The following is a 27,937-nucleotide window of genomic DNA, read 5'->3' as shown; positions in this document are numbered from 1 at the left end:
GTTCATCCTTGGTCGAGTGGAAGGATTGGGGTCCCGGGGTGAGTTCATGACCAGTGGTTCCCAGCTGGTGGCTGCTCGGTCTCTCTCGTTGGGCAAGGGCTGGCCGGGTGGCCCCTGGGGCCCTGGGCTGGGCACTACGCCATGCTGCTGGTGGAGCAGGGGGTGCTCTGGGTGCTCCCGATGCTGTGGTTGGTGCTACTGCTCTCTGAGGAGGCCGGGGCAGCCACCGCCACCACGGGCTCCCGCTTGCTGGGGGGACCTGGGGGCAGGGGCGGAGGTCAGGGCCCCGGCCAGGGCTCCCCACTCCCCCAGAGGCTTTGCCAGGCTCCCCCGGGCGGTGGTGGAGGGTCCTGCGCACTCACGGTGGGGGCCTGGGATACTCACGCGTGTGCGAGTAGATGAACCAGAGCGTGGCGGTGAGCAGGGCCCCGATGAGGAAGGCGCCAAAGGTGATGCCCAGCACAGCGGGCAGGACGAGTGTTTTGCCTGCGCGACCAAGGGAGGGACGGTCAGCAGTGCTGCCTTCCCCCTGACCCCCTACCCTGTTGTGCTGGCCAAAGCACAGGGTCGGTGCGAGTCCCAGCTCAGCCACTGCCCTGACTTCTCTGAACCTCAGTCTCCTCATGTAGCAAATGGGTCTGTCACACCCATGTCTGGCACTAACCTGTGGTTGCTATGACCATCCACCCAGAGGGCCTAGCCAGGCCTCTGGGCCATGTCTCTGCCTCCCAAGGCTGATGGACATGCATTTTAGGGATGGTATAATCCGAGCAAAAAGAAGGGGGCCTGGGAGTCCAGAGCCTGCCCTGCCTCACTGTGTGACCTTAGGTCAGTCCCTGCCCCTCTCTGAGCCCTATACCATGGTGGGGACGGGCCAGAGCACCTCTGAGGACTCTTTAGCTCTGCTCTTGGGTTTTCCCAAGCCTCATCCCTCCCACACCCCTGACTCCTGTGTGACTGTGGGTCAAGCAGGCTCCCCTTGGGCCTCTGACTTTCTATCCATGCAGTGGAGTTATCAGCCCTGTTCTCCTGGGTGTGAGCTGGGAGTGAGTGAGGGCTGCATCCTGGCCCGGGCTGGGTGGCAAAGAGCGGGGTAACCCCCCCACCTCTGTTTCCAGTGTTGGAGTCTCCTGCCAGGTGGGGGCCACAAGGAATTAACAAAGAGGCTGGAGGATGCTGGGCTGAAGGGGCAGCCTCCACGCTGGGGGCCTTAAGGAGGGTGAGGTCAGCACCACCCCAAGGTATCCTGTGTCCCATCCGGAACTGATTCTGAGGCCCCCTCCCCCCAGTAACGTCACCCAGCAGCCGTGGGGATGAGAGCCAAAGGCTCTCCAGCTCAAAGACGTGGCTGCGGCCCCTACTCCAGGCTGCCAAGCCCTCGTCCTGCCTCCCAGGGCTGCTCCCTCTGGAGTCTGCCCTGCCATGTGCCAGGGCCTCCTCCCTCTGGGTTGTTCGTGGTGCCCCAGTCTGACGTCAGCCCCTGAACCCCAGAGAGACGTGGAGAGCGCTCACCAGGCATGCCAGGGCTGACGATGTTCAGGCGCATGGAGAGCGTCCTGTGGACTTCCTAGGGGAGGAGGAGAGAGCCGTGGGTGGCATGGCCTTCGAGAGGAAGCTTCCAGGTTTACTGCCTGGCAGCCTACTCTAGGGCCTTGGCTTTGAATCCCATCCCACCACGTCTGGCTAGGAGCCTTTGAGCCTATGGAAGGGTGTTGAGCAGACAGCCCTTGGCTGCTGCTGGAATGTTTCCTGTGAAGTTTTGGGAGGCCCCTGACTCCCATGAGGACTGTGGGAGCACTTGGCACTGCCTGCGTTACCCTTGTGAACACCTTAGAAAGATGAGCTCAGAGGCTTCTTTAGGTGCATACGACCAGAGACCTTTCTACGTGCCAGGGCCTGGGGTGACTCTGAGTGTGTCCAGGGGTGAGTGCCTGGGAGTGGAAACCCACTGGATGGTGAAGCACCGTGGCTAGTAAATGAACAAAATCAGAAAGTTGAGTCCTCTATGTTAACCCTCATCCTTGAGGTCTCCTGTTTACCGAGATTACACTGGTGATCATACTACATGGGTGGGTGGATGGATGGACGGATGGACGGATGGATGGATGGATGGATGGATGGATGGATGGATGGATGGATGGACGGACGGATGGACAGACAGTCGCAGCTGCATATCCTACCAATATCTAAGACACAGCAAAGCCTTCAGAGGCTGTAGGGTAGCATAAAGAGTACCCCCTGGTAGCCAGAAGCCACACATGTAACTGGCTCTGCCTTTCACCAGCTGGTCTTACATCCTCCTGGTCTGTCCCGTCCCTTCCCTGAAACTCCAGACCTGAAAGCCTTGACACTGGCAGGCCTCACTCACCAGGGACCAAGTCCTGGAACGCAGAGCTACGGTGCAGCTGAGGGTGCCAGCCTTGGGTGTGGGCACCATGTAGCCACGGAGGAGGAAGCTGAAGCGCACATCACCGTGAGGGCTTGGGGACAGCAGGCTCACACAGCTGCCTTTGGCTGCCTGGCTCTGGATGAGTTCCACGGTCTCTGCCTCAAGCCCCAAATCCAGCTGGCAGCTGTCCAGCTGGAGCATGAGTTCAGGGATCGATGGAGACACGCTCACCTGCATGGGTAGGCAAGGGGGACGAGGCATGGGCAGTTACTCTTAACCCTTCACCCTGCCTGCTCTCACGAAAGCAGCTAGATTCGTTCTAGAGTTCCTGCCCCTGAGCCCTGACTGTGAGACAGCAGTGGGCCTGCCTAGTGGAGGAGGTGACATTTCGAATCACTGTCTCTGCGTTCTGCCTCTTCCATGGCTCCCCTCCATGCACCATGCACGCTCCCTCCTTCCACCAGGAAGTTAAATTCTCATCTCCTCTGTACTAATGGTGGGAAGAAAGGCTCTGAGAAATCTCAGGAGTTGGCAGGCCTGAGAGGTCAAGTCCAGTACCTGCACAAAGCCCTGTTGCCCCAGCTCGATGGTGGTGGAGGCCTGGAGGAATTGTGGGGTGAGGTAGAGGCCCAGCTGGAAGGAGAAGCTTTCCATGTTGATGCACTGCACTTTTTTCTGTAGGAGATGGGAGGGAGGCTCAGTCAGTTTGGGAGGCACCTGGCCAGGAAGGTGACGGGTCGGGGTGGGAGCAGCAGTCATGTTCTAGTTGCCAGACCCTAGCCTCACCTTTGGAAACAAAAAAAACATGCGCTTTCCATGTGTCATCTCAATGACTGATCATTAAGCACCCCCATGGGGGAGCCTTTCTTATACCACTGTTTACAGATATGACCTTGGGGCCTAGAAAGCTTAAGTGATTTGCCCAAGGCCACACAGCCAATATGTGCTAGAACCCCCTGATTAGCTGAGAATGTCACCCTAAACAGTAATAGTACTGGTCCCATTGTACAGAAGGGGAGGCTGAGACACTCTGGAGACACATGGCATGCTGGGATGAGCCTGAGTTTCCTGAGGCCTGCTCCCTCCCAGGCCAGGAAGGGGCCCCAAGACCCTGGACCAGATGGGTTAGCACGGTGACCATCCATCTCACCCGCTGTGGTGATGAGCTTGACAGGAGGTTGACGACCACCTGCAGGAACAGAGCCAAGGAGCTGGTCAGAGCCAGAAGGAACTCCAGAGGGCATCCCACCCAATACACTGGATGTAGAGACTGAGCCAGCCACAGCCCACCTGAGCTTGCCTTCCTACTGGGCACCATGTCCCGCCCTCCTAAACGCCCCTCAGCCTGGAAGATCGAGGCGGTCCCTGGAGGGGGCACCAACTAGTCTGGCTCTGATACCTTTCGACCCCAGTTCTTACCTCATTACTGACCACATTTTCTGTCAGTTCCATGCCACAGGTGGAGTAGGCGCTGCGTAAGACCCATTGGTCATCTCTGTCCTCAGCCCGGCAGCTGGGGTCCAAGAAGGTCAGGCTCGTGATGGTGCACCTCAAAGTCTAGGCCAGGGTTGGGGGGGCACCGTCAGGCACCAGGCTCCCTGGGATCTGTCCGTCACACCCCAGCACCAAGGTCTGATCAGAACCCAGGGGTCCCAAATCACAGTCATTCCTCTGCCGTCACCCTACACCATTTAAGACTTAATACTCTTCCTAAACTTGACTCACTTTTGTACTTAGCTTGTTCTAAGCAATAAGATCTGTAACATCATGACTTTGATTTTCTACTTATTGTTTTTCTTCTACTGTATATCAAAATAAATGCAGAACTATTACAATTTTAAAATTTATTGGATTTCTACATATATGCACACCCCAACAGCATAATCCAATCTCAGAACCGCAGACTCTCAGACCTGAGGTCAGCAAACCTTTAAAGAGCCAGATACAAACTATTACATTTTGCAGACCATGTGGACTCTGTTATAATCACCCAACTTTGCCTTCATAGCCCAAAAGCAGCCACCAACAACATGTAAACAGATGGGTGTGCCAATAACACTTTACAAAAAACAGGCAGTGAGTCCTAGTTTGCTATCTTGTTTTAGAAAATTCTTGGAATGTGTCACACTCTCAGGATCAAAGCAGATCAGAGTCTTAGAGGTGAGTGGGTGGTTGGAGGTCCCACTTGAGTCTAGCTAACTCGCATCTACTCCTCCAGAATGCTGTCCCTGACTGCTGCTGTCTCAGCTGCCCGGGGCCAGCTTAGGAGACATCGGCCCACCAAATAAAAATGGCTTTTCACCAGGGGAAGCCCCAGTGACAGTGGGCCCAGAATTCAAACTCTGCACACTGACTACGTTCCATAAGTCCATGAGACAGTGCGCCCCATATTTGGGGGGTGAATCCATTTAGACCCTTTTCTTTGTGCTTTCTTCTATACAGACATATGTACTCAGAGAAAACGTGTGGTTTTTTTTGGTATGTGTGTATTTTTAACAAATGGCATCCTACTGTCCTTCATGCTTAGTTTTCTCACTGAACAGCAAATCATATACATCTTTCTGTCTCTATATTTATGGATCTAGGACATTCTTTTTAGTGCACTGTAATGTTCCAAAGATTGATGGGAAACGTACTCATCCAGGCCCCTTGGGCCTGGGCAGCAGTAATGCCAGCCATCACTGGCCACTGTATCGCCCCTTCCACCTCCCAGACATCTGTTGGGCCAGGCATAGGCAGGGGAGGAGGACGAGATGGGCAGTCGACAGGTGGAGCTTCACAGAGGCCCCGATAACCCACACCCCAAAAAAACTTCCACATGGACTTAACCACAGATTTAAATGTCATTCTAAAAATCTCCGAGACCACGGATGATTTGTCAAGGCTTTGGCAGCAAGATTTCCTGCCTCAGAAAGGCCAGAAGCAATGATAAAGGGAAGATGGGTAGCAAAGGTGGCCTAATGTTTAAAAGTTAAAAACCGCTGTAGCCAAAATTTAAAGACCTGTAACAAACTGGGAGAAATGATTTTGATAAGAATGAAGAACAAAGGGCCAACATTTTTCTCCTTTATGTAAAAAGCATATAAAAGTCATCTAGGAAAGCACCACACCACGGCAATAAAGAGATTTAGGTTATTATCAGTCACGTGGAGCCATGTCCACACTCACTACTAATCAAAGAATGCCATATTCCACCTCCCACACTGGCTAAGGTTTTTCTTTTTTAAACAAAAATATAGTCTGGAGAGAGAGAGAGAGAGTCACAGTGCTCTCATAAAGCAGCAGTGAAAATTGGAGTTGTCTTCTGGAAAGTAGGTTGTCAACATGTATCGAAACTTCTAGAATGTTCACTCATTTTGACCCAGCGATCTCACTAATGTGGAGATCTATCCTAAGAAAATAATCCTATATAAAAAAGCTTCATGCACAATAACATTTTCTGCATATTTATAATATTGCAGAATTGGAAACAAGCTAAATGTCTACCAAGGGAGGAGGAGTTAATTATGGTGTGTCAATGCGACGGAATAATATGTGCTCATTAAATGTGATATTAAGTACCTATGTCAAAGTTCTAAAAATACGGTAAGTGAATATAGCAGAAGACAAACAAGTACATCCGATATGGTTCCCCTATATAAGAAATACTCAGATAAATTCTAGAAAGAAACACACCAAAATATTGGTAGCCACTGTCTTTGGATGGGGAGATTGAGATTTTCTTCTTTTCTAATTTTCCACATTTTTAAAAGAGCCTGTGTTATTTTTATAATAAATACCCTTGTTCCTCAATCAGGCAGAAATCATATTGTGTAGATATCATACGTGACCACCCTGCTCAGCCTATGTTTAGGATTAATAAGGAACTACCTAGTATCTATTGATTGAGCACTTACTGTGTACCACAGCTTGCTCAGCAGGTCAGACCTCATTTAATTCTCACTGCAGGGTAGGGATCATTTTCAACCCCATTTTACAAGTGGGAAAACTGAAGCTTGCAGAGGGATGTGATTTGTCTCCCTGCCTGGGTTAGGACCCCAAGATTCTTGGGCTTGAGAAGGGACCAGTGGCCCACATCACCCAGGTCAGAAGGGTAGGGGTTCCCTTACCGAGATGAGATCTTTCTTGAGTACCAGGGTCATGATGTCATCAGAGCACTTTGGCTGCATCAGGGACATGAGCAGCTCTTGATTGCAGCTCACCTTGGGAGGGGTGGTCTGGACAAGTGTGGGTGAGGTCTGCAGCCCACCGCCTGCAGGGTAGCAGAGGCAGGCCGGGCAGAGGGTCACTGAGGGCTCCCTGTGAACCAGGCACTAAGCACTTCTGTAGCTAGCTGCTCTTACTGCTCCGATGTTGCAGATGAGAAAAGTGGGAGTTGACACGACTTGCCCGTCTCACACAGCTGCACAGTGGTGTTCACCCACCACACTATGGCAACTGATCCAATGAGAGGGCAAAGGAAGGCAGGAGGGCAAGGGAAGGGAGCTGGGCGCTCACCGCAGCTGCTGGCCCGCAGCGAGACGGCACTGGCCAGAGGGAGCTCCACAAAGGATGCTACCACACTGGCGTTAAGCCTCCGGGCCTCCCCCAGCAGGCCTTGCGGTGTGTCGGGGAGCACGAAGCCACGGATGTTCTTCTCTGGAAAGATCTTGAAGGAGTATTCGCCAGTGGTCTAATGACAGAGAGAGAGGCGGAGCACTTAGCCATAGACATTCAGGAGGCACGCAGCCACGCCTGGGTTCAGGAGGCACGCAGCCACGCCTGGTTCTGCCAGGCCTCAGCGCCGCTCTCTCTCTTGCTCCTGCTGTCTCCTCCGCCTGGGCCACCTCCTCTCATCTACTGGCTCCTGTTTGTCCTTCAACTCGGCATGGGGTTCACTTCTACAAGAACCTTCCCTGACCCTGTGGGTTGGGTTAATGGACTTCCTAAGGATTGATGGAAGGCTTCCCGGAGGAGGTGCCATCTAGGTGCTGACGAAAGGAAGACTAGGTAATGTACAGAGGAAGAGGGTGGGGCCAGAAGTATCATCGTCATGTGTAAAGGATGGGGGCTGGAGCGCTGGTGCAAAGGTTTTCTCTTTGGAGAGCCTTGGTGAGGCCTGCACAGGACTGCCTGGGTCGCCGAGCAAGACTCACCCAGATCTGCATGTTGTGGTTGGCGTCAATGAGCCAGGACACGTACGGTGGACCCTGCAAGATGAGCACGGCGTCGGGATCGCCGGAAGTGCACCTCAGCTCCACCTTCACAGTCACTGTCCAGGGCCTGCGGGTAGACAGACCCCTGCGTCAGCGCGGGCGGGAATGCGGGGTTGGGCGGGGTCTGACTGGGACTGGCCTGGCCGGGACAAGGCCTGGGGTGGACTAGCAGCCTCTGCACTATGACCTGGAGGGATGTGGGATTGGTGTGGAAGTGGGCGGAGCTTAGGCTCAGGGCTGGTAGAGACTATATTACTGCTTGGCCAGGGCTGAGTCTTGGACAAGGCGGGTCTTAATAAGGTGGGGTGTGAAAGGGTGGGGCCTGGGGCAGGACTGGGCACTCTTACCTGGCCTCCGAGCCCGGCAGGACCCTAACGATGTGTGCCTCCTTTTGGCCGGTCACACCTTCCAAGTGGCACCCGCGGACCGAGGCCCCGGCAAGTGGCTGCCATTCGAGCATGCGGCCCATGTCCATGTGGGGTTCAGGAATGCAGGAGGTTGGTGATCTCGGGGCTGCAGAGACAAGTGCAACTCAGTCGCCTCCCGGAGCAGCCCAGCGTCTAACACAGAGGCCCACCCCTACCCACCATAATCGTGGGGCAAGCAGGATGAAGCCTGGGTTCCAATCTCCCCACTCCACCCCTTACTACCCAGTGACTCAGGGCAAGAGTGTCGTGTCCCTCCCTTCCCCCACCTCAGGGTTCATATAAGGTATGAATTATGGCACATATTAGGGACAAGGCCCTGCGACAACCAGCACCTCACCCCCATTCGTATTTTTCTTACAGCATTTACCATGACCTGAAATTCTATAATTCATCTGTGTACATGTTTATTGTCATCTCCCAACCACAGAGTCAGCTCCCGGAGGGCAGGGCCTGGGTCTGTCACCAGACCCAGGGGGAGTCCTCAGATGCCTACCACAGGCACATAGGAGGTACACGATAGATAAAATTGCTGTTTTTGTAGGTCAAAAAACTGACAAGTAGCGATTTCACAAGGTTCAATCTAGTATTTGGTGAAAGGGTAATTACTGTCCCAATAGCACTGACTTCCTGGGTGTGACGTGGGGCAAATCACATCGCCTCTTGGAGCTTTAATGTCCACATCTGAGGAATGGGCCAGAGGCATGCAGATTCCTCCAGTCCTGAGCCCAGAGAGTCTGTAGGGAAAGCTGACCTTGGTCCAGACGGAGGAGGATGTTTCTGGGGTCGTTCAGCTTGGCAACAGAGGTGATGGCGCCCTTTGTATATGCCCAGTTGAGGACCTGGCTCTCGGTGAAGACTGGCAGGTGTGTGCCGTTGACTTCTGGGGACTCTCGCAAGGTGACCAGGCTGGAGTTCTGGGGAGACACACGAAAGCTCAGAGTGCTGTTCCTGGACCTGAGTCCCCTGTCCCATGCGGGAGGTCAGGAGGTTATTTGGGGAGGCAGCCCATTGGCTGAGCAGAGGCAGCCAGAGATGAGAATGCTGAGGCTAGTGGATCTCAAGTCAGCCCAGAGCCACCCAACTAGCACCCACACCCCGGGCCAGACCTGCCCCATATCCCTTCCATTCCTGGGGGGCTGGATAGACACATGTCTTTGTTCATCCATCTGTCCAAAATCATCCCCCACTCCTCCATAGTCATAATCATTCAACCCACATTTATGACACCAGGTGGCTACTGTCTGTTTCTCCTATACTCTGTGGGTCAGTGAGGGACAATTTCTGCCTTGCCCATCCCTGCATGGTGCTCAACACATAGTAGGCACTGAGGAATATTTGTCTGACTTCGCTCCCAGCCCTAGGCCCAGCAGTCAGGCTCCTGACTTGTCAGCTTCACCCTGATGCCTGGCACATGGCAGGTACTCCCTGCACATGGGAAGGGAGAAAGGGAAAAAGGAAGAAATGGATGAATAAATGAATGAAAGATAAATAGAGATGGTCCCTTCCCTGGGGGATCTTACCATGCAGAAACTAGCTATGCATCAAATCATTTGAAACAACAGAAAACAGAGGGTATTATTTAATAAGAAACAAAGGAGAAAGACAGTTCCCCTGGAAGGACAGGGATGGGAATTTGGGGGGTTTCAGCACCTCACTGTCTCCACTGATCATTCCCCGGGAGAGACCCTGGTGGGCAGGGAAGAAAACAGGGACGGCTTCCTGGTGGAGGTGTTCCCTTGAAGCCAAAGGATTTAGAGGAAGCTGTTGAAGTCTCGGACTCAGAGGTCTAACATTCCATCTCCAAAGCCAGGGCATTGCGCTGAAGCAGCATAAAAGCTTCAGGCCAGATACTAAGGGGGACTATAGGCAAGACAGCACAGAATGGTCCACCTCAAATGGGGCAGGACTTTAAGAAGGGGGCAAAGTGATGAGCACCTGGGTGAGGAAGCCAGCCCCCATGATGGAAGGGTTGGGGCAGTGGTCTAGAGCTGGAGGGAGTGGGAGGAACTTTACCCAGTCTTACCCTCAGGGTCCTGGTCTGTAAAATGGGGCTGTGACGGGGATTCAAAGGCAAGGCGTTTGTCATTTGCCTGGTGCTGGGTCTGGCCCAGAGGCCCATGTCCGCAGCCAGGCTGTGGTCCCTCCAGTGGTGTCCTTGCAGGCCAAGGCTGCTAGCGGCTCCAACAGTGCCCCCCCACCCCCCGCCCTGGGTATTCTTAGCTCAGGGAGGAAGGCAGGGGAAGGTGCGGCCAAGGCAGGAGCTGGTGGCTGCTGAAACCTTCCAGCCTTGGCAGCGGGGCACATTTCCGGTTCTCTGCTCACCCAGCGCCACGCTGGGCTCAGATCCCCCGCCTGGGCCACCTCCAGAGGGCAAGGGATGAGAAAGGGGGAGGAGGAGCCATTACAAGGCCTGGCTTTGGAGCTCCCTCTGGGGGCCTTCAGGCTGGTCATCTCCGTCTGTGGTGTCCCTGCCACCAGGCTGGATCCTTCCCCCTCCCCCACCCACACTTGTCCGTCTCTGGCTTGTCTCCCAAGCGGCCCTGCATCCAGGTCTGTCTTGGGGTCTCCAGCTTCTCTCCCCAGACTGTCTCTGGTGTCTCAGGGTCTGTCTGTCCCTCCCGCAACAGGCCCACCCTCTTTCCACTTCTATTTTTCTTTGTGTGTCTCTCTCTCGTTCTCTTTGCTGTCTTCGGTCCCCCTGCCCCACTTTTTCTGGCTGTAAACAACAGCTGCTCACATCGGGGGCAGCTTCCAGGGCCTCCATGAGGAGAAGGCAGTGCTGACAGCCCGCCCCACTTCCTCCAGCCCTGAACCCCCTCGCTGTGGGTCTCAGCTGGTTACCTCCTCTCTTAAAACTTGAGTTTTTAAAAATTATTTTTTTCTCCCACATAGGCCATGTTAATTAGAGCGAATCTTACAAAATAAATGTCTCTCTTAATCCCACTTCCCAGCCATAACTACTGTTAACACGTTGTTAGATTTCCTCCTGACCCTTTTCCTCTGTACTTAAATATTTTCAAATAAATGTCTTGTAACATTTCCCAAAGATAGTGACCAGATTATTTTATGAGATGTCATCGAGTCCAATTCTCCCACTGGACCGATGGGGAAACTGAGGCTATGCGAGAGGATGGAGTTGGCCAGGGTTGTCCATCCACCCGCATCCCACCTCCAGGCTTGGACTCTACCCCAGACCCTGTTGACTTTTGGGTTCTCTCTGTCAGGCAGGGGCCCCACAGGATCCACCAGGCAGGGCCCTCCCATGGCCAGTGCCTCAGCCTGGGGTCAGAGGTGACACTCACAAAGGCCAGGTGGAGTGGGATTCCTGGGGTCTGCAGGTGCAGGATAACACTCTTGTCTACGCCGAGGACCAGGAGCACCCCTCGGGGCCGGGTGCCATTTGGCCGGGACATTTGGACAGTCAGCTCCAGCTCTGACACTTCCTGGGGGGAGGCAGGGGAAAGACACACAAACACACCAGTCAGATTTGCGCAGATTGCGCCACCCAGACCAGCGGCGGCAACCAGTGCACCGTCGGCTTTCACTCCATTCTCCCCGTCCTGCCTCCCAGGGCCCAGCATAGTTCCTGGCCCTCAGGAGGGGCTTGGAAAATATTTCCTGAATGAATGAAAGAGATTAGTCCCAGCAAATCCAAAGACATAAAGACAAAAAAATGTGATGAGCCTGAACTTTATCCAACAGTCGATCAAGGTTTGTTATTTCTATTGAGCACCTGCTGTGTACCAGGCCTGCGAGCGTCGATGTGACTCAGGAAGCACCCTGTGCCCTTTCTCTGTCCCTATACAGTGGTATCGAGGCATCAGCCCCTCCTCAGTTTGCAGTACTACTGCTTGCCTTACTATTATAAAGTACTAAAATGTCCATATTTTTGTTGATACACTACCATTATTTCGATATCTTATAAGAATGTGAAGTTGAGATCATTTACATCTTGAGAGGTACCTGCGGCATTAAAATTTTTAATTAATCATTGCGTATGTATTTGAAATGCTTCCAGAACAACAACAATAACGATACCTGACACTTATATAGTGCTTACTATGTGCCAGGACTGTTCTAAGTGCTTTATATATTGACTCATTTAATCCTCACACCAACCCTAAGAGGTAGGCACCATTATCAGCTTCACTTCCAGATGAGGAAACAAGGCACAGAGAGGTGAAGTCATTTGCCCAAAATCACACAGCAAGGAAGTATGGAGATAGGATACGGACCTGGGCAGGCTGCTCCTCTCAACCTCTAGACCTCCCAGCCTGTACCTCCTTATTACCAAGGAGAAAAAGAACACAGCAATCCACAAAGGCAACGATTCTACTGAAAGAACACTTTCTTCTCAAAGACTTTCTGACCCAGTGGAGTGCGAGCTACTGAACTTGAGACAGGTTTATGCTCCAAAAGCTCCACCACAGACTCACAAGGACAAAGACAAATGGAATCACTTTACTGAAAACACAGACTCCAGCTGCTCTCAAAGCTGGCAGTTTCTACAAAGAGACAAAACCCGATCCCCCAAATCTCTTTCAACTTATCAAAAATGAGACGGATATTTCAAGACGAAAAGATCAGTGGAAAGTTTTTAGACTTCGCTTCTAATTATCTCCTGGCCATTTCCCCAACTGATGTCACAGGGCCAGAGAGTGTTTCAGCCGCTGGAAAAAATCTGCCCAGAAATATTTCCATTACTCAATAATGACACCATAATCACTCTTTGTTTGTAGGTTTGCTCTTTAAAACAAAAAGAGCAAATAATATTCTATTTTCAATGTTTCGCAAATCTTTTTTTATTTTAATGAGCTAGTCTGCTTATTTTTGAATTATTTTTATGCTAATTTATAGTAGAATGATAGATGTGTTTGAAATTTATGTTCACATAAATTCATATTTTTTGTTCATTAATGTTGTCTGATGGGCTTATAACTTTCGGTTTTTGAAATCTCTTGTTTCATCTATTTTTAAAGTATTATGCATTCTAAACACTTAAAAAATTAAATACTGGATTTAATATCATATTTTGGTAACATACGAAACACAAATCTGAATATCAGAACCGACATTTTGTTCCAGGATTGTGATCACTACTTGAAATTAATGGGAGTGAAGGGAGACCCACTTCAGTGATGTCGAGAAAGTCCCAGTCACAGCCGACCTGCCAGAACCTTTGACAATGATGCCCCCAGCTTCCGTACCTTGACAGTGTATGTACTATTAGCTTGAACAATCAAATATGATTATACAACTCCGTACATACACTAAAAACCACTCAGCTGTACTCTTTAAATGGACAAATTTTATCTCGATAAGCTGATGAATATTCGACAATTGGATATCAGTAATTTCACGTGGTTCTGCCAGATCTGTGCCTGGCCCTATGTGCTCACCAGAACAGGGTCAGGTGTTCTCCCGTTTTACAGATCCATCCAGTGAGACTTGGAGTGGGAAACCTGCCAAGGGAACTGTCGGTGAGTGGCAAAGTCGGTCTGGTGCCCAAGTGGCGCCCACAGCCCCTGGACCTCTGTCTGGGCAGCTCACCTGGACAACGTCCTCTCTCTCAGCACCGCCTTATCAGTCAGTCTGTCCTCACCCCGAGGAGTGAACTTTGAGACCCCATACAGGACAAAAGATGAGCCCCGTGGTTTGGAGATTCCAGGGGCTACCTTCTCTGGCCCTCGGTGGACACTGCAGGCCGAGGGCACCTACAGGTGACAGAGAGCCGCCGAGGGAGCGCAGCCCCTGAGCTGGAAGGAAAAAGCCTACGGACATCTGCTCCCGCTGCTGTTCTGCAACAGTCCCTGTTCCTTTGTACCTCAGTTTCCCCATCTGTGAAAAGGACGGGGTTGGGGACCAATAGCAGGTGGGGATCTAGATAAAGAAATCAAAAAAGAGAAATGGAGGTCAAGGTCAGGTCATGCTAGGGGCGAGGGGACGAGGAGACTGGAACTTTGGAACCTTTATCATGACACTCAGCTCTTCTTCCAGAGTTTACGCACCCCTTAGTTGTCACTGAGTCCTGCCCTGTAGAATTGGGAGCTAAAGGAAAGGTGGCGGGGAGCTGGGGCCAAAGAGGGGCAGTCATGGGCCGGGGCCACACAGCAAGTGGGCAATGTGGACTGGCAGGGAGGCTGGAACGCGGCGCTGTCTGGGGTCTTGGAGCTCCCGGGCCTAGCTGAGGCCAGCTGCTTACCAGAAAAAAACAGTCAGGGTTTCCACAGCAAACATTTCCACCCCATGGCCCTGACTCATCAACGAGGTCACTCACACGCACACTGACTTCCCTCTTCCCTCCGAGCCCGGGGCCTAAAGGTAAAGAAAGGGGCCTGCCTACCCCCCACCTCCAAACTCCCAGTCTTCCAAGGGCCAGCCTGGGAAATCTGTGAGCCTGGCTGAAGCGGGCAGCCACCTCCTTACCCCCAGCTCTGCAACCTGGGCCAGCCTGGGTCGCCCCGGTCCCCTCCCTGTGCTGGTGGGCGGGAGTCCTTGTTTCTATTTTTGTGCCAGTGTCCCACAGATGCCATTGTTGGCCCAGCGGTCAGTGGCGGGAAGGGGGGATTTCGGTGAGGAGGCCCTGAGCACTAGTAGCCGCTTATAGAAAGTCGCTTCCAGCAATTCTTCTAGGAGTGGAGCCTCCTCGGGGCTGCCTGCAGCCCCCACCCTCCTAGGGCCAGACTGGAGCCGGCCACATTGGAGCCAGACGTCCCTCTGTCCACCCAGGCAGACTCAGATGGTACATACAGACAGCGTGGCCAAGGAAGGGGTCAAAGCCAGACTGACCTGAATTCAAATGCGAGCTCAGTCATTAGCCTGTGACCCTGGACAGTCACTTCCCTTCTCTGAGCCTCGGTTTCTTAATCTGGGAAATGGGAGGCTGAAAAATACGCCCACTTCAGAAACTTGTGAGCATTCAATGAGATTCTGCCTGCAAAGCAGGTTGTCCGGTGCCTGGCTAAATACATAGTAGGCTGTTTTCATTGCCTGCAATTCCCTCCTTGCCCGCTCACCCGAAGATGCCAAGATCTGGGGCCTGGGAAGGCTGACGTTAGTGGTGGGCAGCCGTTAGCCGGAACTGGGGCGTACCTCAGCCGTACTTCCCACGGCTTGCCCTCTCTGGGCCTCAGTCTCCCCATATGTACAGGGAGGAGTTAGGCTTAGTGTGACCCCTGGATTTCATCCTCCCTTCCGGGGGTCCCAGAGTTTGGCATCTGGGAGTCATGGTCTCCGGCCAGGTGGCCCCAGGAGAGACATGCTACTTTGCCCAGCTGAGGGCCCTGGTCAGCTCAGGCTCTCCCCACCTCCCCGCATCATTTGCCTGTCTGAGAGGCCAGCACTGGGCCCAGCCTGGGGCTTCTGTCCTTGAGGAACTAGGCAGAGGACAAGACTAGCACTCCCAAACAACTAATGATGAACAACAAGTGACACCACTAACCCCTGGGTGATAGCCAACCAGCAAATGTTTGCATGTATATATATTTCTCCTTCTTTCCTTCCATTATCCACTCATCCATCCATCATTCATCCATTTATGTATCCATTTATCCATCTGATATTTATTGCCAGACTGACTCTGAGCTGGACACTGGGGACACAGCAGCGAGGGAGCTGGTGAAATCCCTGTACTGCCCGTCTGACTCCCAGTCCATGCCCCTCCACCAAGCCTGCCCCTAATATCTGCAAGCAAGAATACAAATGGCAGCCCCTGGCCCCCAGCCCACCCCCTTCTCTTCATGAGTACGCATGTGACCAGCCAGCCTAGATGCCCAAGCTCTGCTGTGCCCACCCCGCACAAATAGTCACCTTGCCGTCCTTCATGTCTAAGGGAGTTTACACCAACTATCTCTAAAGGATGAGACGAGAGAGAGGCCGCCTGACACTATGAGAGGAAGCTCAGTGCACTCGGGCAGGAAACTGTGGAGTCCCGGGTGCCCACGGCATGGGCTGAGGGGGAGAGGGGTGCAAGTTCCAGGCGGGCACCCCAGGGGAGGGATGCAACTGAAAGAGGACCAGAGAGGCGCCACTAATTGTAGAGCCTGGGCAGGATCCCCCTTGGCCCAGGTGTGAGGGCACCACTGCCTTCCACAGCCCTTCACAGCCTGCCAGGACATTCTGAAGAGTCCGGGACCCCTCCCGCTCTCCTTCTGACTGACAGCCTGGCCTGCCCCTCTGGTCAGGAGTGAGTCAGTGCAAAAGCCCAGCAGGTTCCATGGGCTTGGGGGAGGGACATCGGCTCCCAGAGTTTACCCAGAAGTGGGGTGAATCAGCGGCTGTCCCAGCTCTGGCCCTGTTGCCTGGGGTTTGTTAGAAGGACAGCAGATCAGTACAATCGGGCTGACGGGAACTGCGGAGACACCAGGCCGGTTTCCTGTCTCCGCGGGTCAGGATGTGACCCTGGGCCCTCTCCCGGAATCCAGGCTCCGGCCTGCCCTTTGGGGACCCAGTGAGATAGAGTCCCAGCCCAGCGGCCCTCTCGTCCCTCGTCTGTCTGCAAACCTCCCCAACACACACACACTGAACCTCTCTTCCCCAAGGCTCTTGGCTGCCACAGCTCATCTGCCGCCCACCCGCAGGAAATCTGAGGATTCCGAGGCCACGCAGGGATGCATGGGAAAGCGGTGTGGCTGTGCCAGGACGTGAAGAAGGCAGCCACAGGCCGGGAGGGACTGGGCTGCTTGTTAAGACGGCTGGCTGCCCACGCTACAGCTGCCGCCTTGTGTTCCTTGCCATTAGGCCTTTGCTCATGCAGTGCCCTCTGCCTGGAAGGTCCTTGCCCCGCTTTCTGTTTGGCTAGACACTGGGAGCCATTGCCCTAATGCCCCTTTCCCTCCATGTTCAGTGCTCATCCCGCTGGGGCCCACGGCCCCCATACCCACCTCCCCCCAAGTGCCAATTCCGTCCCTTAATACCAGGGCTGCTGACTCTCACCTCTGTCTACCCCGGTCTGGGAGCAGCCCGAGGGCAGGGGCTGGGTCTACGTCCTCTCTGCACCATCAGTGCCCAACACAGGCTGGGCACAGAGCGGGTACCTGGCGAGGACTAGTAGAGGGGGACTGTGGGGCCGTGGACCCCACTCTTCGGGGCCGCCTGGGGAAGAAGGTGCCTCCCAGGAAAACCACGGGTCCTTCAGTGTCACAGTAGCAGAGTCCGGTGGGATCACGGGCTCGATTCTTGGGGCAGGGAGGTCAGGAGCACCAGGGGGCCGACAAGGGCGGGGGGAGGGCTCCATCAGGCTGGACCTCGGTTGCTCCCTCTGAAAAGGAATTCACGGCCCCTGCCTCAGCCACCTGATAGCAATAACCTTGGGGGATCGACTTAGTTGACTGACGTGAGCATGTTCCATGAACTGCAGCCTGCACGGCAAAATGAGGGTATTTACAGGTGAGACTTGGAACCCAAAGGGGAGCCTTCCAATGACGACACGAGGCACAGCTACGGGCCATCGAGCAGTCACTCTGCGCAGGCCCGTGCTCGGCATTTTGCTTGCCCTGTCCCATCGGATTCTCTCAGCCCCCTGAGAAGTGGGGACTCTCGTCTGCATGTTTCTCATCAGAAAACCAAGGCTTAGAAAGGTAGCCCTAAGGTCGTGCCACCATAAGTGGGGGAACCAAAGTTCAATTCGAAGGCTGCTTGGCTCCAGAGCCCATGTTCTTAACCCCTACATCAAGGTCACATAGCAGCGCATTTATTCATTCATCCACTCATTCATTTGTTCATTCATTCATTTATACATTTCACCGTTACTTGGCATATGCCAGGTCCTGGCCCAGATTCTGATACTCCGTAATTCTTTGGTGAGTCCCTGAGCGCAGGGAATGTGTGTCTGTTGGAGAGTGGGGAAAAGGAGCCCCCTCGGCATGCCAGGCACTACATGAGGTGGTGGCCAGTGACAGATCCAGGACTGGAGAGCCCCAGTCTCCCGAACGCCAGCTCTCTCCACCACCCCCTCAAACACACATGCCTGGAAGCCTGGAGCTTGCAGCCTGGCTCCTGAATCAAAGGCCAGACGCTCCCTGGACTGAGTTCTCTGGAAGAGGCAGAGGGGGACAGAGACATTCTGTGGTCATGAGCTCTAGGATGACCTGAGTTACAGTGGCACCTTGCCATGCCCCTAAAAATTTGTCGCTACGCACAGAATAAAGACCTTAATACGATGACAAGGTCGTTTCCGTCTCCCCAGCTCTGTTTCAAGGGTCACTGTAAGCTCCTGCTGCAGCGAACAGCATGCCGACCCCAACCGAGGCTCACTTCCTCATCTGGGTGTTTACTTTCTCCTCCGCTTTTCCCCTTCACCTTCTTCACTCAGTGAGCCCCTGGCTGTCTCTACTGTTGTTGCTTCCTCCAGGAAGCCCTGCTTAATCCCACAGCAGCTGGAGTACCCCTGCCCTGTGCTGCCCAAGGAAGTACCAATCACCTGGATTTGGGCTGGCTGTTTACACCTCTGCCTCCCATAGACCTGGGTGCTTGGACTCTGGCCCACTGTTGAGTGATTAGGGTAGGGGGACCCCAGTCACCCAGAGGAGGCATAAAGACCTGAACATCAGAACAAACAAAATGAACTTCCAGAGGACAATCTTATTTTTTCATATCATCACCAAACTTGAAAAAACTTACAATGGCTATGAAAACCATGTAGCGTGTGTTTGGCGCTATCTGCAGCTTGGGGATTATCGAGGCCCACAGTCCCCGTGGCAGGCAGGCGGTGGGGAGAAGCCCCCCCGATACTGGTGGTCTGGGCACTGTCTTATCACCATACAAACGCAGGGCAACTTAACAGTTTTGGGGGCGAGTTGGCCCCAAGTTTACCCCGAGCTGACACCGCTAAATCGCTATCAGGACCTGAGGCCACATCAGCCAGGTGTGGTCACTAGCCCAGGCAGGCCAGATGCTGCCTGAACACTGAGATCCCTGAGCAGCCAGGTGACAGCCTGGCTTGGAGTCCCCGGAGATCTGGTGTGAACTCTGGCCTTGGGTGTGTTGCGTCACCTCTCCAGGCCTGCCTCAGTTTCCTCCTCTGAAAAGTGGGGATAATAACAGACCCTGCCAGGTGGGCCCTTGGGAGGCTCAACGTATGTTAATATGTTTAACTGACTTCCTGGCGCATAGTAGGCCTAGCACAGGACCTAGCACATAGCGAGTGCTCAGGAAATGTCTTATTTTTTAGAAGGACTTAGACAAACTAAGTGGTGGACCTCAGGAGGGTTCTCGGGGAAAGAAAAATCTCTGAGGCTGTCATTGCTGGCTTCCAATCTCCAAGGGGCTGCTTGCCAGGTCACAGATGTTCGGTGGGGGACATTCCAGGGAGAGGTATTTGCACTCGACTGAGGGAAGCACTTTCTCAAAGTCAAAGCTGCCTAGAGTGGAGGTGTCCGTTGCGAAGCAATGAACTCCCATCACTGGAGACACATGAGCAACAACTCACTGGTCCGCTCCACTGCCCACCTGGCTCTCCTCTACTCGGTCGCCAGCCAAACCCAGCCCTTCCCACCTGGGTCTTGTGGTGGCATCCAAGAGATTGCCCCAATGCCGGCCCCAGAAATGGCAGCCTTCACAGACCTTGTGAGATGCCCGTGTCACCCTCCAGGCAGGGGCCCTGGTGAGGACTCGGCCCATTGCTCCAGGGACAGCCACAAGGAAGCCTCCCCTCATCCATCACTGGGTCCCCGCCCGACCCTGCCATCAGACACTCACCCTTGAGAACTCCAGGAAGAGGATGTGGACTTCAAGGGTAGCGTTGGGAACATGAGCCACGCAGCCCTCAGAAACCTGGCTCGTGAAATATGTCACCTCGGGGTCCACAGGCTGTAGATCACAATGGACAGTTTCTGCACGACCTGTTGGGGAAGCACAGTGGGAGAGAGGGCCAGATAAGACAAAGGTGATGACAGCTACTCCCACTTTGTGAATGCCTACTGGGCGCTTGGCTCTAAATAAGGGCTTTATTGCATCTTCACAGCTACCTCATGAGGTGGGTGCCATATCCAGTCCGCAGGCTCAGACAGGAAAAATCTCTTGCCCACAGTCATAGCGCTACTAGATGTAAAGCTTACAGATACAATGTAGGAACCCCGTTAAATTCGAAGAAATAAAAACCTGAGTAATTCTTAAGGTATAAGTATATCCCAAATATCGCATGGGACATACTTGTACTAAAATTTCTTCTATATGATATTTGTGACAACCGGCGACCTTACCTGAGTGGTAGGACCCACTCATCCATACACCCAAGTGTCCAGGTTGGTAAACTCCAAAGGAAAGCAAGAGCTGAGGTCAGGAGACAAAACTCCCCCCTCTGGTGCCTCAAGGAAGCCAGGACGAATGGAACCTTGAGAGTCTCCTGGCCCCAAGGGACAGCGTGAGCCACAGGGGTGGCCGAGGTCTGGAGGGCGGCTGCGGGAGTCGGCCGCGGAGCCTGCCCCTGTGCTGCCCGGAAACGCGGGTCCTGAGGGAAGGGAATGGAATTTCGCCCTGACCCAGCAGAGGAGGAAGAGGAAATGAGGCCCCTACACCTCGTCCCAAGGAATGTGCCGGGGGAGGGTGGGGGGGGCTCCGGAGGAGGGAAGGAGGACAGAGAAGGGGAGACTGTTTGGAAGTTTGTGTCTCCATCTTGTCGCGCTTACTTCCTGTTTTCTTGGAGATCAAAGATGGGCGCGGAGGGACTGGCCACACGTCCAGCTGACGCCAGCTCGGGGGAAGGGGGTAGGGAAGCTTCTTCTGAATCCCAGGTTATTGGGCTGTCTCGGCCTAACCCAGCCTTCTTCCCCACCTTTCCGCCGCCGTGTTGGGCTCAGGACTACCAGAGGTCAGGGAAGGACGTAAGATGTCCTCCCAGCCACGCGACACCATCCACCAGCAACGTCTTGGGAAGGATAAGTTCGGGACAAGGACATGTGGCCACCTGTCCACATGGAGGCCCAGGCCTTATAAGTCCTTGTCCTCGACCTGTTCTGTGTGCCAGGGACTCCAGAGTGCCCAGGTAACGCGGCATTTTGGTTCAAAGCAAGGTCCCCTAGAGGCGGGCTGACCTGGGATTGAATCTCAGACCCAACACTTACTAGCCGTGTGGCTTTGGCGAATGATTTCGCCAGTTTGGGCTTTGGTTTTCTTGACTGCAGAAGGTCAATAAGAATAGAATGCACACAACCCGTAGAGGCTGTCGGGAGGACTCCGTGAGAAGGAGCATCTGGCTGTTCTTTTCATCACAATTACGTGATTGACTTCAGTCGCTGGAGAAGGGTTGACTGCAGGGGATGGACCTCTGAGGGGCTCTGACGTCTCAGGCCAGCCGACTCCCTCACCCCAGTAGACTCGAGGGCTGGCACCATCTCCTGCTGTTCCACTCCTTGTGACCACCAAGCCCCTCAAGCTCCCCACCATCTCTTTCTTCCTATCAGTGAACACACACTTTTTGGCTGGTACCTAGTCCGAGACCCTCCTGTACAGATGGGGATGCTGAGGGCTGGAGAGGCTGGTTGTTCCAGAGTCGCACTGCACGTGGCTGACCAGGCTGGGCCTCAGACCCACCTCTCCCCATATGACCCAGGGTCTGGCCTGCAGATTAGCGCAGCGCCTTCCTCCTTCCCTTTGGACTTTCCCTGCCCCCTCCCCAGACTTCCAGGAACCCCAGTTCCTCCCGGATTGCCGGGGCCGCTTGGGCCACCTCCTCCATGCCGTCAGCGGGAGAGGCCGCAGGCCTGGCCATTATGTAATGATCAGATAACAGGCCAGGCTGGGAGATCAGATAAGAGGTCCATTTATTTTGGGGCCTTTTCGAATCCTGGCGGCCCCCACCCCACAGACGAGAATGGGGAGACAGGAGGGAGTGTGACGCCCGGGGCCTGTCTCCTGGAGCCGGAGGCGGGCCCAGACAGGGCTGAAAACAATCCCCGGGCACCAAGGGAAACGCCAGGGCCTCCCGGGACCTAAATTGGAGGAGGTGCCACTGGGGAGCCTGGGTGACCAGCCTAGTGAGAGACCCGGGAGCCACCTTCCTGCTCCTTACTGACCCCCGAGCACAGAGCCACCACCTTGGGGCTTCCTAAATGGCCACCTCCAGCTCCTTGGGAGGCCACAGACAGCAATGGTCAAGAAAAGCAGCTCTGGAGTCAGATGTCCTGGGTCAAATCCCAATTCTGCCTCTTAAAACACCTGTCGCCTTGACCAAAAGCCTAACTTCTCTGAGCCTCAGTTTCCCCCTTTGCAAAACAGCTTTTGTCAGACTCGCTGGGACCAGGTACTGTTTCGAGGCTTTGCATGAGCTCATTCATTTCGTCTTCACCGCAGCCTGTGAGGTGGGCACTGTTATGATGACCATTTGACACATGGGGAAACTGAAGATCGGGTAGGTGCACGAACTGGCCCCGAGGCACCCAACTATTAAGTGGCAGGGCCTGTATTTGAACCCAGGCAGTCCAGCTCCAGCAGCCAGCACCCACTTCACAGGCTGTGTGTCATCTTGGTGAGGCGACCCATGTAAAGAGCCCGTCACCCAGTAAGTGTTCCGTGATTATTTCATAATACCAGGGCAGATCCTTTACGAGAAGGTCTATTCTGCTTTTCTCTTCTTCAGTCACCCAGCCGCCCTTCATTCTTTTCAGTGTCCAATTATAGCCTCACAGATTTCCCAACATCTGGCCCAACCTCTCCTCCCGGGCCTGGCCACCAGTGAGGCCCCAACACTCATTCTTCCAGTCTTTCTCGAGACTCCCCAGCGCGCCTGCAGGGTCAAGTCCATACTCGGCAACCGAGAGAGGAGTTAAAAAGTACAGGGAGCTGAGAGATGCCAAAGGCTCATGTCCTGATTCTGCCACCTTCCAGCTTCCTTTCCACGGCTCGGCGTTATTGTCTGTAAGGTGGGGATGTTGATAATCATAATCCCTGTCTCATCGAGCTGGCGCGAGTGTTAGTAAGATGGCACACGCACAGTGCTGAGCAGGCTCCTGACGCATGAGGATTGCTCAACAACTGGCAATGCTGTCACAGTCATTGGTGTCGCCTCAGTGGGGACACGCGAGCTTTTCCTTCAAACAGAACTCATTCCTTGCCTCTGCCACGCCCTTTCCTAGACCGAGGGACTTCCTTTATTTAGCCACTCAGTCAACTTCTATCCATCCTTCAAAACTCCGTTGTGAAAATCTTCTCACCAGAACGAATCCAGTTTTGCTCTAGGTGGGAGGACCACTGTCGAAGCAGGAAAGGGACTGAATGCCCAGGGTGAGAAGAACTGGCCACAGAGAGCTCTTTGTCACTTCCCCTGAGGTAGTATGGTGCAGAGGGTCGGCATGGGGCCCAAGCCCCAACTGCTCATACCTGGGCTGTGTTACTCAGGCAAATTCCTTCACCAGCCTGTAACCCCAGTCTCCTCAGCTATAAAATGAGGGCAACAGGAGTGTCTACTTCATCGGGCTTTTGTGAAGGTTGAGTCTGATAGGACACGGAACAGGTCTAGGGCGACATCCAGCATCCAGTAAGCGCGGCATCAATGTCGACTGTTATAGTTGTTTCTCCCTCCCTACCATCCCCCAGCGCCTGTCACAGGTACTGAAGTCAGCTCAGTCCTGGATGAGGGTCCCCTTCAGCCTCCAGGGCTCAGGTCCCAAAGCTAGAGCTGGAGCTGAGAGGGGAGGGCCCAGAGCCAGGGCAATCAGCTCTCCAAGTCCCCATACTTGGCCACCAAAGGTGCAGGGAAAAGAAGCTGGATTTGGGAGCAGACAACCTGGGGTTGAAATCTAGACCTGTCACTTGTCCCAAGCCTCGATTTCTTCATCTGTAAACTGGGTATATAGGGACAAAGGGCTGCCCGATGCACTGCAGACAAAGAGGCGGTTTCCTCCCTCTTCCCCGGATTCCCCTCAAGCCCTTGAGCAAATGGACCAGGTCTGTCCTCAGAGAGCCCAGCACTAACCCATCCGTGACCTTGAGAGAAAGACTGTCTCTCCATCTGAGTCTTAGTGTCACCATCTATCTGGTCAGGTGAGAGAATCTTGATAGTCATCTCCACGGACCCAGGGACCTAGCTTCTCCTTGGTTCACACTGCTGCTTTGCCAACTTCTTTTTCCTCCTGGGAAATGGGAAGCTGCGCCAGAATGCAGCCTTTAAGAGATGGATGTTTGTGGTCTCTGTCCCGTGTCCCAGACCTCCATGTAGGTGGCCGGCAGCATAAGGACTCCAAGTCACACCTCTGGCTCACCCTCCGGCAAACATTCATCCACACTTAGGAAATACTTTTTGATCCCAGCCACCTAACTCGGGCCACGCATCCCAGCACCCCCACTTCTGGGACTCTATCCAAGTGAAATACTCCAAAATACAGGAAAAGGTACGTGTACCAAAAATGTGCACGGAGGTGGTATTTATAATTAGTCTCAAAGGGAAAACCATCTGAATATTATTCAACAATAGGGGATCCATTAGGCAAATGATAGAAGGTACACTTAAGGGAGAGAAGATTCCAGAAGCACAATGGGATGGTTACGGAGTCCACACGACAACATAGAGGGGTACAGAAGACTCTCAGATATTGATCCACCTGCATTTAAATTATTTGAAAAGCTAGACAAAAACTAGTAAGTAAGCCACCTGCATGCTAACGATTTTCTCCCCTCTTATCTATTGTCTTCAAGGAGTGCACTAAAGTGAATATGTAGTTAAATCGCTTTTTAAAAATCTCTACACATTTGTTCTTTTAAAAAATTTCAACACGCAAAAAAAGTGTGTCTTAGAAAGTGAAAATCCCCCAGAGAAAACAGTGGCATTGGGACTCGCTCTGTGCATATTGTGCATTATTACTATTTTATTCTTATAGGAATGAATCATTGCTGTTTGGGCCCCTAACAGTCTGTCCCACACATCTGCCCACAGCAGTGTAGACATAGAGCTAGCTTTTTCTTGGTAATGGCTGCATGATAGTCTACTGAATCATAATTCATTTAATGAGGCCCAGGCCCATGGACATTTGGGTGCTCTCCTACTGTTGGGTTTTTTTGTTACAGGTCCCTGCGGACCATGCGTCTTTTTAGAGCTGGGCAAGTAACTCTCTAGGTCTAAATTCTGAAGGTTGGGGTATTACACAAGTTATGATTTTGAGAGATTCTACCAAGCTGTGTTCCCAGAAGTCTGGACCTGTGTTTGGACCTGTTTTGGATCCATTTTCACCCCCTGCAGCCTGAATAAGGGTGCCTGGGTCATTCCTACCCCCTCCACCGGTGTGGAGATCTGGGTTCTACACCTTGGCCAAGACCCCCATCTGTCTTCCACGGGCCTCAGTTTCCCAGATTGTAAGTGAGTTGGGTTGGATGGTTTGGGATGCCATGGAATCCTATGATCACTGGGTGCCTGTAGCTGCTCATAGGAGCAGACTGCTAAATTACTAGGGTTTTTTCCCACTGGCTGTTAAATACAGCCATAATTAAACATTAAATTTTATAAGCTTACAATTAAATTAATTATACGTTTTGAAAAGGTAATAAATATCAAACTCCTTACTTTCTAATTATTTTACTCCATTTTACTATTATCTGTACTCTTGAGGTTATCTACATGTCGTATGTGTGTGATGGAAATTCTAGAAAGGGTGTCCAGATGGGCACCATGGACCAACTCCAAGTACGGTGAGTTGGTAGCTTGAAGTCAGCCATGCGGGGACATTTATACCACGGACACTGACAAACGCTAGCCCCCACCTCCCCACCCCTGTTGTTAATTATTTGCCAACACATCGCTGCCTCTGACCCTATAAAATCAGACCATAACGGTTTGCATGGATGTTTCTCTGATGACCAAGAGGAAGGAAGTGTTATCAAGCTAGAAATGTGGCGTCGGCGGGAGGAAGGCGGGCAGCTATAGTGGGGCTCAGGTAGGGCTCCTATCTGAGCTGTGTGAACTTGGCGGGCCACAGCCTCCCCTTCCTGTCCTATAAAATGGGGTGATAGTGGCAGCCATCTTGCACGGTTATCGGGAGCTGTATCAAGAGGGGTTGCCGCCTCACACGTGGTTAGGAGAAAGAGTTCCGGAGAGCCACAGGCCCGGGGTCAAATCCCTGCTAAGTCACTTAGGGTCTGAGGCTCAGTTTCCTGTCAATCAGTGAGGCCGTGGTGAAAACTTTAGAGACCAAGGATTAGGGACTTTGAAATGCTGTGGGTTTGGATAGGGCAGGGAGGGGGTAAACACCGCTACTACTGTGCCACTCCTCATCAGCCCCCCCAGATCTTTTAGGGAGTTCATAGGTGCACCTTGGATAAAGGGGTATCCATAGGGCCATCCTGTGGCTTTAGGTGGATGTGTCCACAGGGCACAGTGAGGCCGCAGTAACTGGTCTAAGGGACTGGGAGTCCCCAGCTCCTCGCAGCCCCTCTCATCTGGTCAGCTTCAGAAGGCGGCAGAGGCAATGACTGCCTAGCAAAGCCCTCAGGCTGAAGATGCCCCACAGAAGCCCTGGTCTGGGACTGTGCCCCCATCCTGAGAGCTTCTGGGGGGTAGTGAGGGGAGAGAGGCGAGGGAGAGTACTGCATTCAGAAGGCGTCTGGGAACCACTTACAGAATGAGGATGGAGGATTTAAAGCTAATCGTAAAACAGCAACAATAACGACACAGAGACAACCAGCCTGCCTGCGAGCTCTCTCTACAAGACAGAGAGAGCCTCAATGCCGACCTGCCCAACGGCCCGAAGTGAGCCTGTTAACTAACCAGCCCCGCTTTGCTCAGAGGCTGGAAGGCTGTCTCCGAGATCACACGACAAGGAAATAACGACAACCTAGAGCCCGACTCCGAACGTGAGTCCTCGCGCCCCGCTTCCCACACCTTGCTCGGGTGGAAACCTTAAGGCCCAGAGAGGGCAGGAGACTCTTGGAGGCTGCACAGCACTCTGGGACCTGGGCTTCCTGGGGAGAAATGGGCAGAGGCCAGAGGTCAGGGTTAAGGTAAATAACTACTCACCCTTGTTTGCTCTGACCTTAAGGGCTAAACGTCCTTGGTCCTGCCAAACTGGGATGGTTGGTCAGCCTGCGGCTATCCAAACCACCCAGGACAGCCACACTGTGCATGAGCTCAGGACACAGGGAGGAGGCTGGGAGTACTTGGGGCCGGGTCTCCCCCACCCCAGGTCCCTGGACACCTACTTGTAGGACTGAGGCTGCAGACGGCCAGCAGCAGGGCCACGACCAGGGCGAGCGTGCTTCGGTCCATGCTGTCCACCCGGGGGTCCGTGTGCTGGGCCTTATCCGGTGTCCAGGGGCAGGGCTGCAGGCGGGCGCGGGGGCCGGCGTGGGCTCGTGCGGGGACCCAAAGGGAGCAGGCGGCCGGAGCAACGGCGTCCCTGCTCCAGCCTTCTGAGGTGGCGGCCGAGGGGTCAGGAGAAGTGGGCACAGGGGTGCAGAGCTGGGCCAGGGGTCGCTGGCCAAGGGATGAGCGGGGAGGAGGTGCTGGGCTCCCGTGGAGGGCAGCGGTGGCAGCAGTCCGGGGCTGTGGCTGCAGATGGAGGCTGGGGTATGACCGTCAGCGGTGGGGAGCTCCTGGCTCATCCAGCCCGGCCTGGGGAGGCAGGAAATGCGCTTCCTTAGAGAAGGGGCCGGGCCAGGCGGCCTGCCAGGCGGGAGAGGAAGTGCCGCGAGCTTTGTCGCTGGGTGGGGGGCCCTGGGGAAGGGGGGGAGGCAATGGGTGGGAGGACCCAGGCTCTAGGCTTGTCTCCCCAAGCACCCCACCCTCCCATCCCACCTTCTCCAGGGCAGGCTGGTGGGGTGCATCTGACAGCCCCCGGGGGACAGATGAAAACAATCACCCTAACACTCCGCCAAGGGGACCTCTCAGGGGTCAGGCCCCAGCCATGGGGGTCCATGTGGAGCTCACAGCCCCATGAAGTTCATTTTCCCATTTTGCAGATGAAAAAACAGAGACCTAATAAAGTAAGCTAATTGGCTTAAGA

General features: G+C 53.7%; 1 protein-coding gene across 1 annotated transcript; it reads right to left on the bottom strand.

Moving 5' to 3' along the window:
• Positions 1-43: 43 nt before the first annotated feature.
• Positions 44-27,599, bottom strand: ENG (endoglin). The gene is made up of 15 exons (XM_011364246.2): positions 27,135-27,599; positions 19,710-19,852; positions 11,315-11,455; positions 8,764-8,926; positions 7,932-8,097; positions 7,525-7,651; positions 6,887-7,061; positions 6,499-6,641; positions 3,809-3,946; positions 3,540-3,578; positions 2,948-3,064; positions 2,369-2,620; positions 1,513-1,567; positions 385-486; positions 44-259 (listed from the first exon to the last, which is right to left on the bottom strand). The coding sequence occupies exons 1-15, from the start codon at positions 27,199-27,201 to the stop codon at positions 135-137; spliced, it is 1,953 nt and encodes a 650-aa protein (XP_011362548.1). The 5' UTR covers positions 27,202-27,599; the 3' UTR covers positions 44-134.
• Positions 27,600-27,937: the final 338 nt, after the last annotated feature.

The sequence above is a fragment of the Pteropus vampyrus genome, unplaced genomic scaffold, assembly GCF_000151845.1.
Source record: "Pteropus vampyrus isolate Shadow unplaced genomic scaffold, Pvam_2.0 Scaffold95, whole genome shotgun sequence".
In the NCBI taxonomy this organism is placed as follows: Eukaryota; Metazoa; Chordata; class Mammalia; order Chiroptera; family Pteropodidae; genus Pteropus; species Pteropus vampyrus.
The sequence above is the reverse complement of the archived record's forward strand: the minus strand, read 5'-3'. Positions and strand labels throughout refer to the sequence as shown.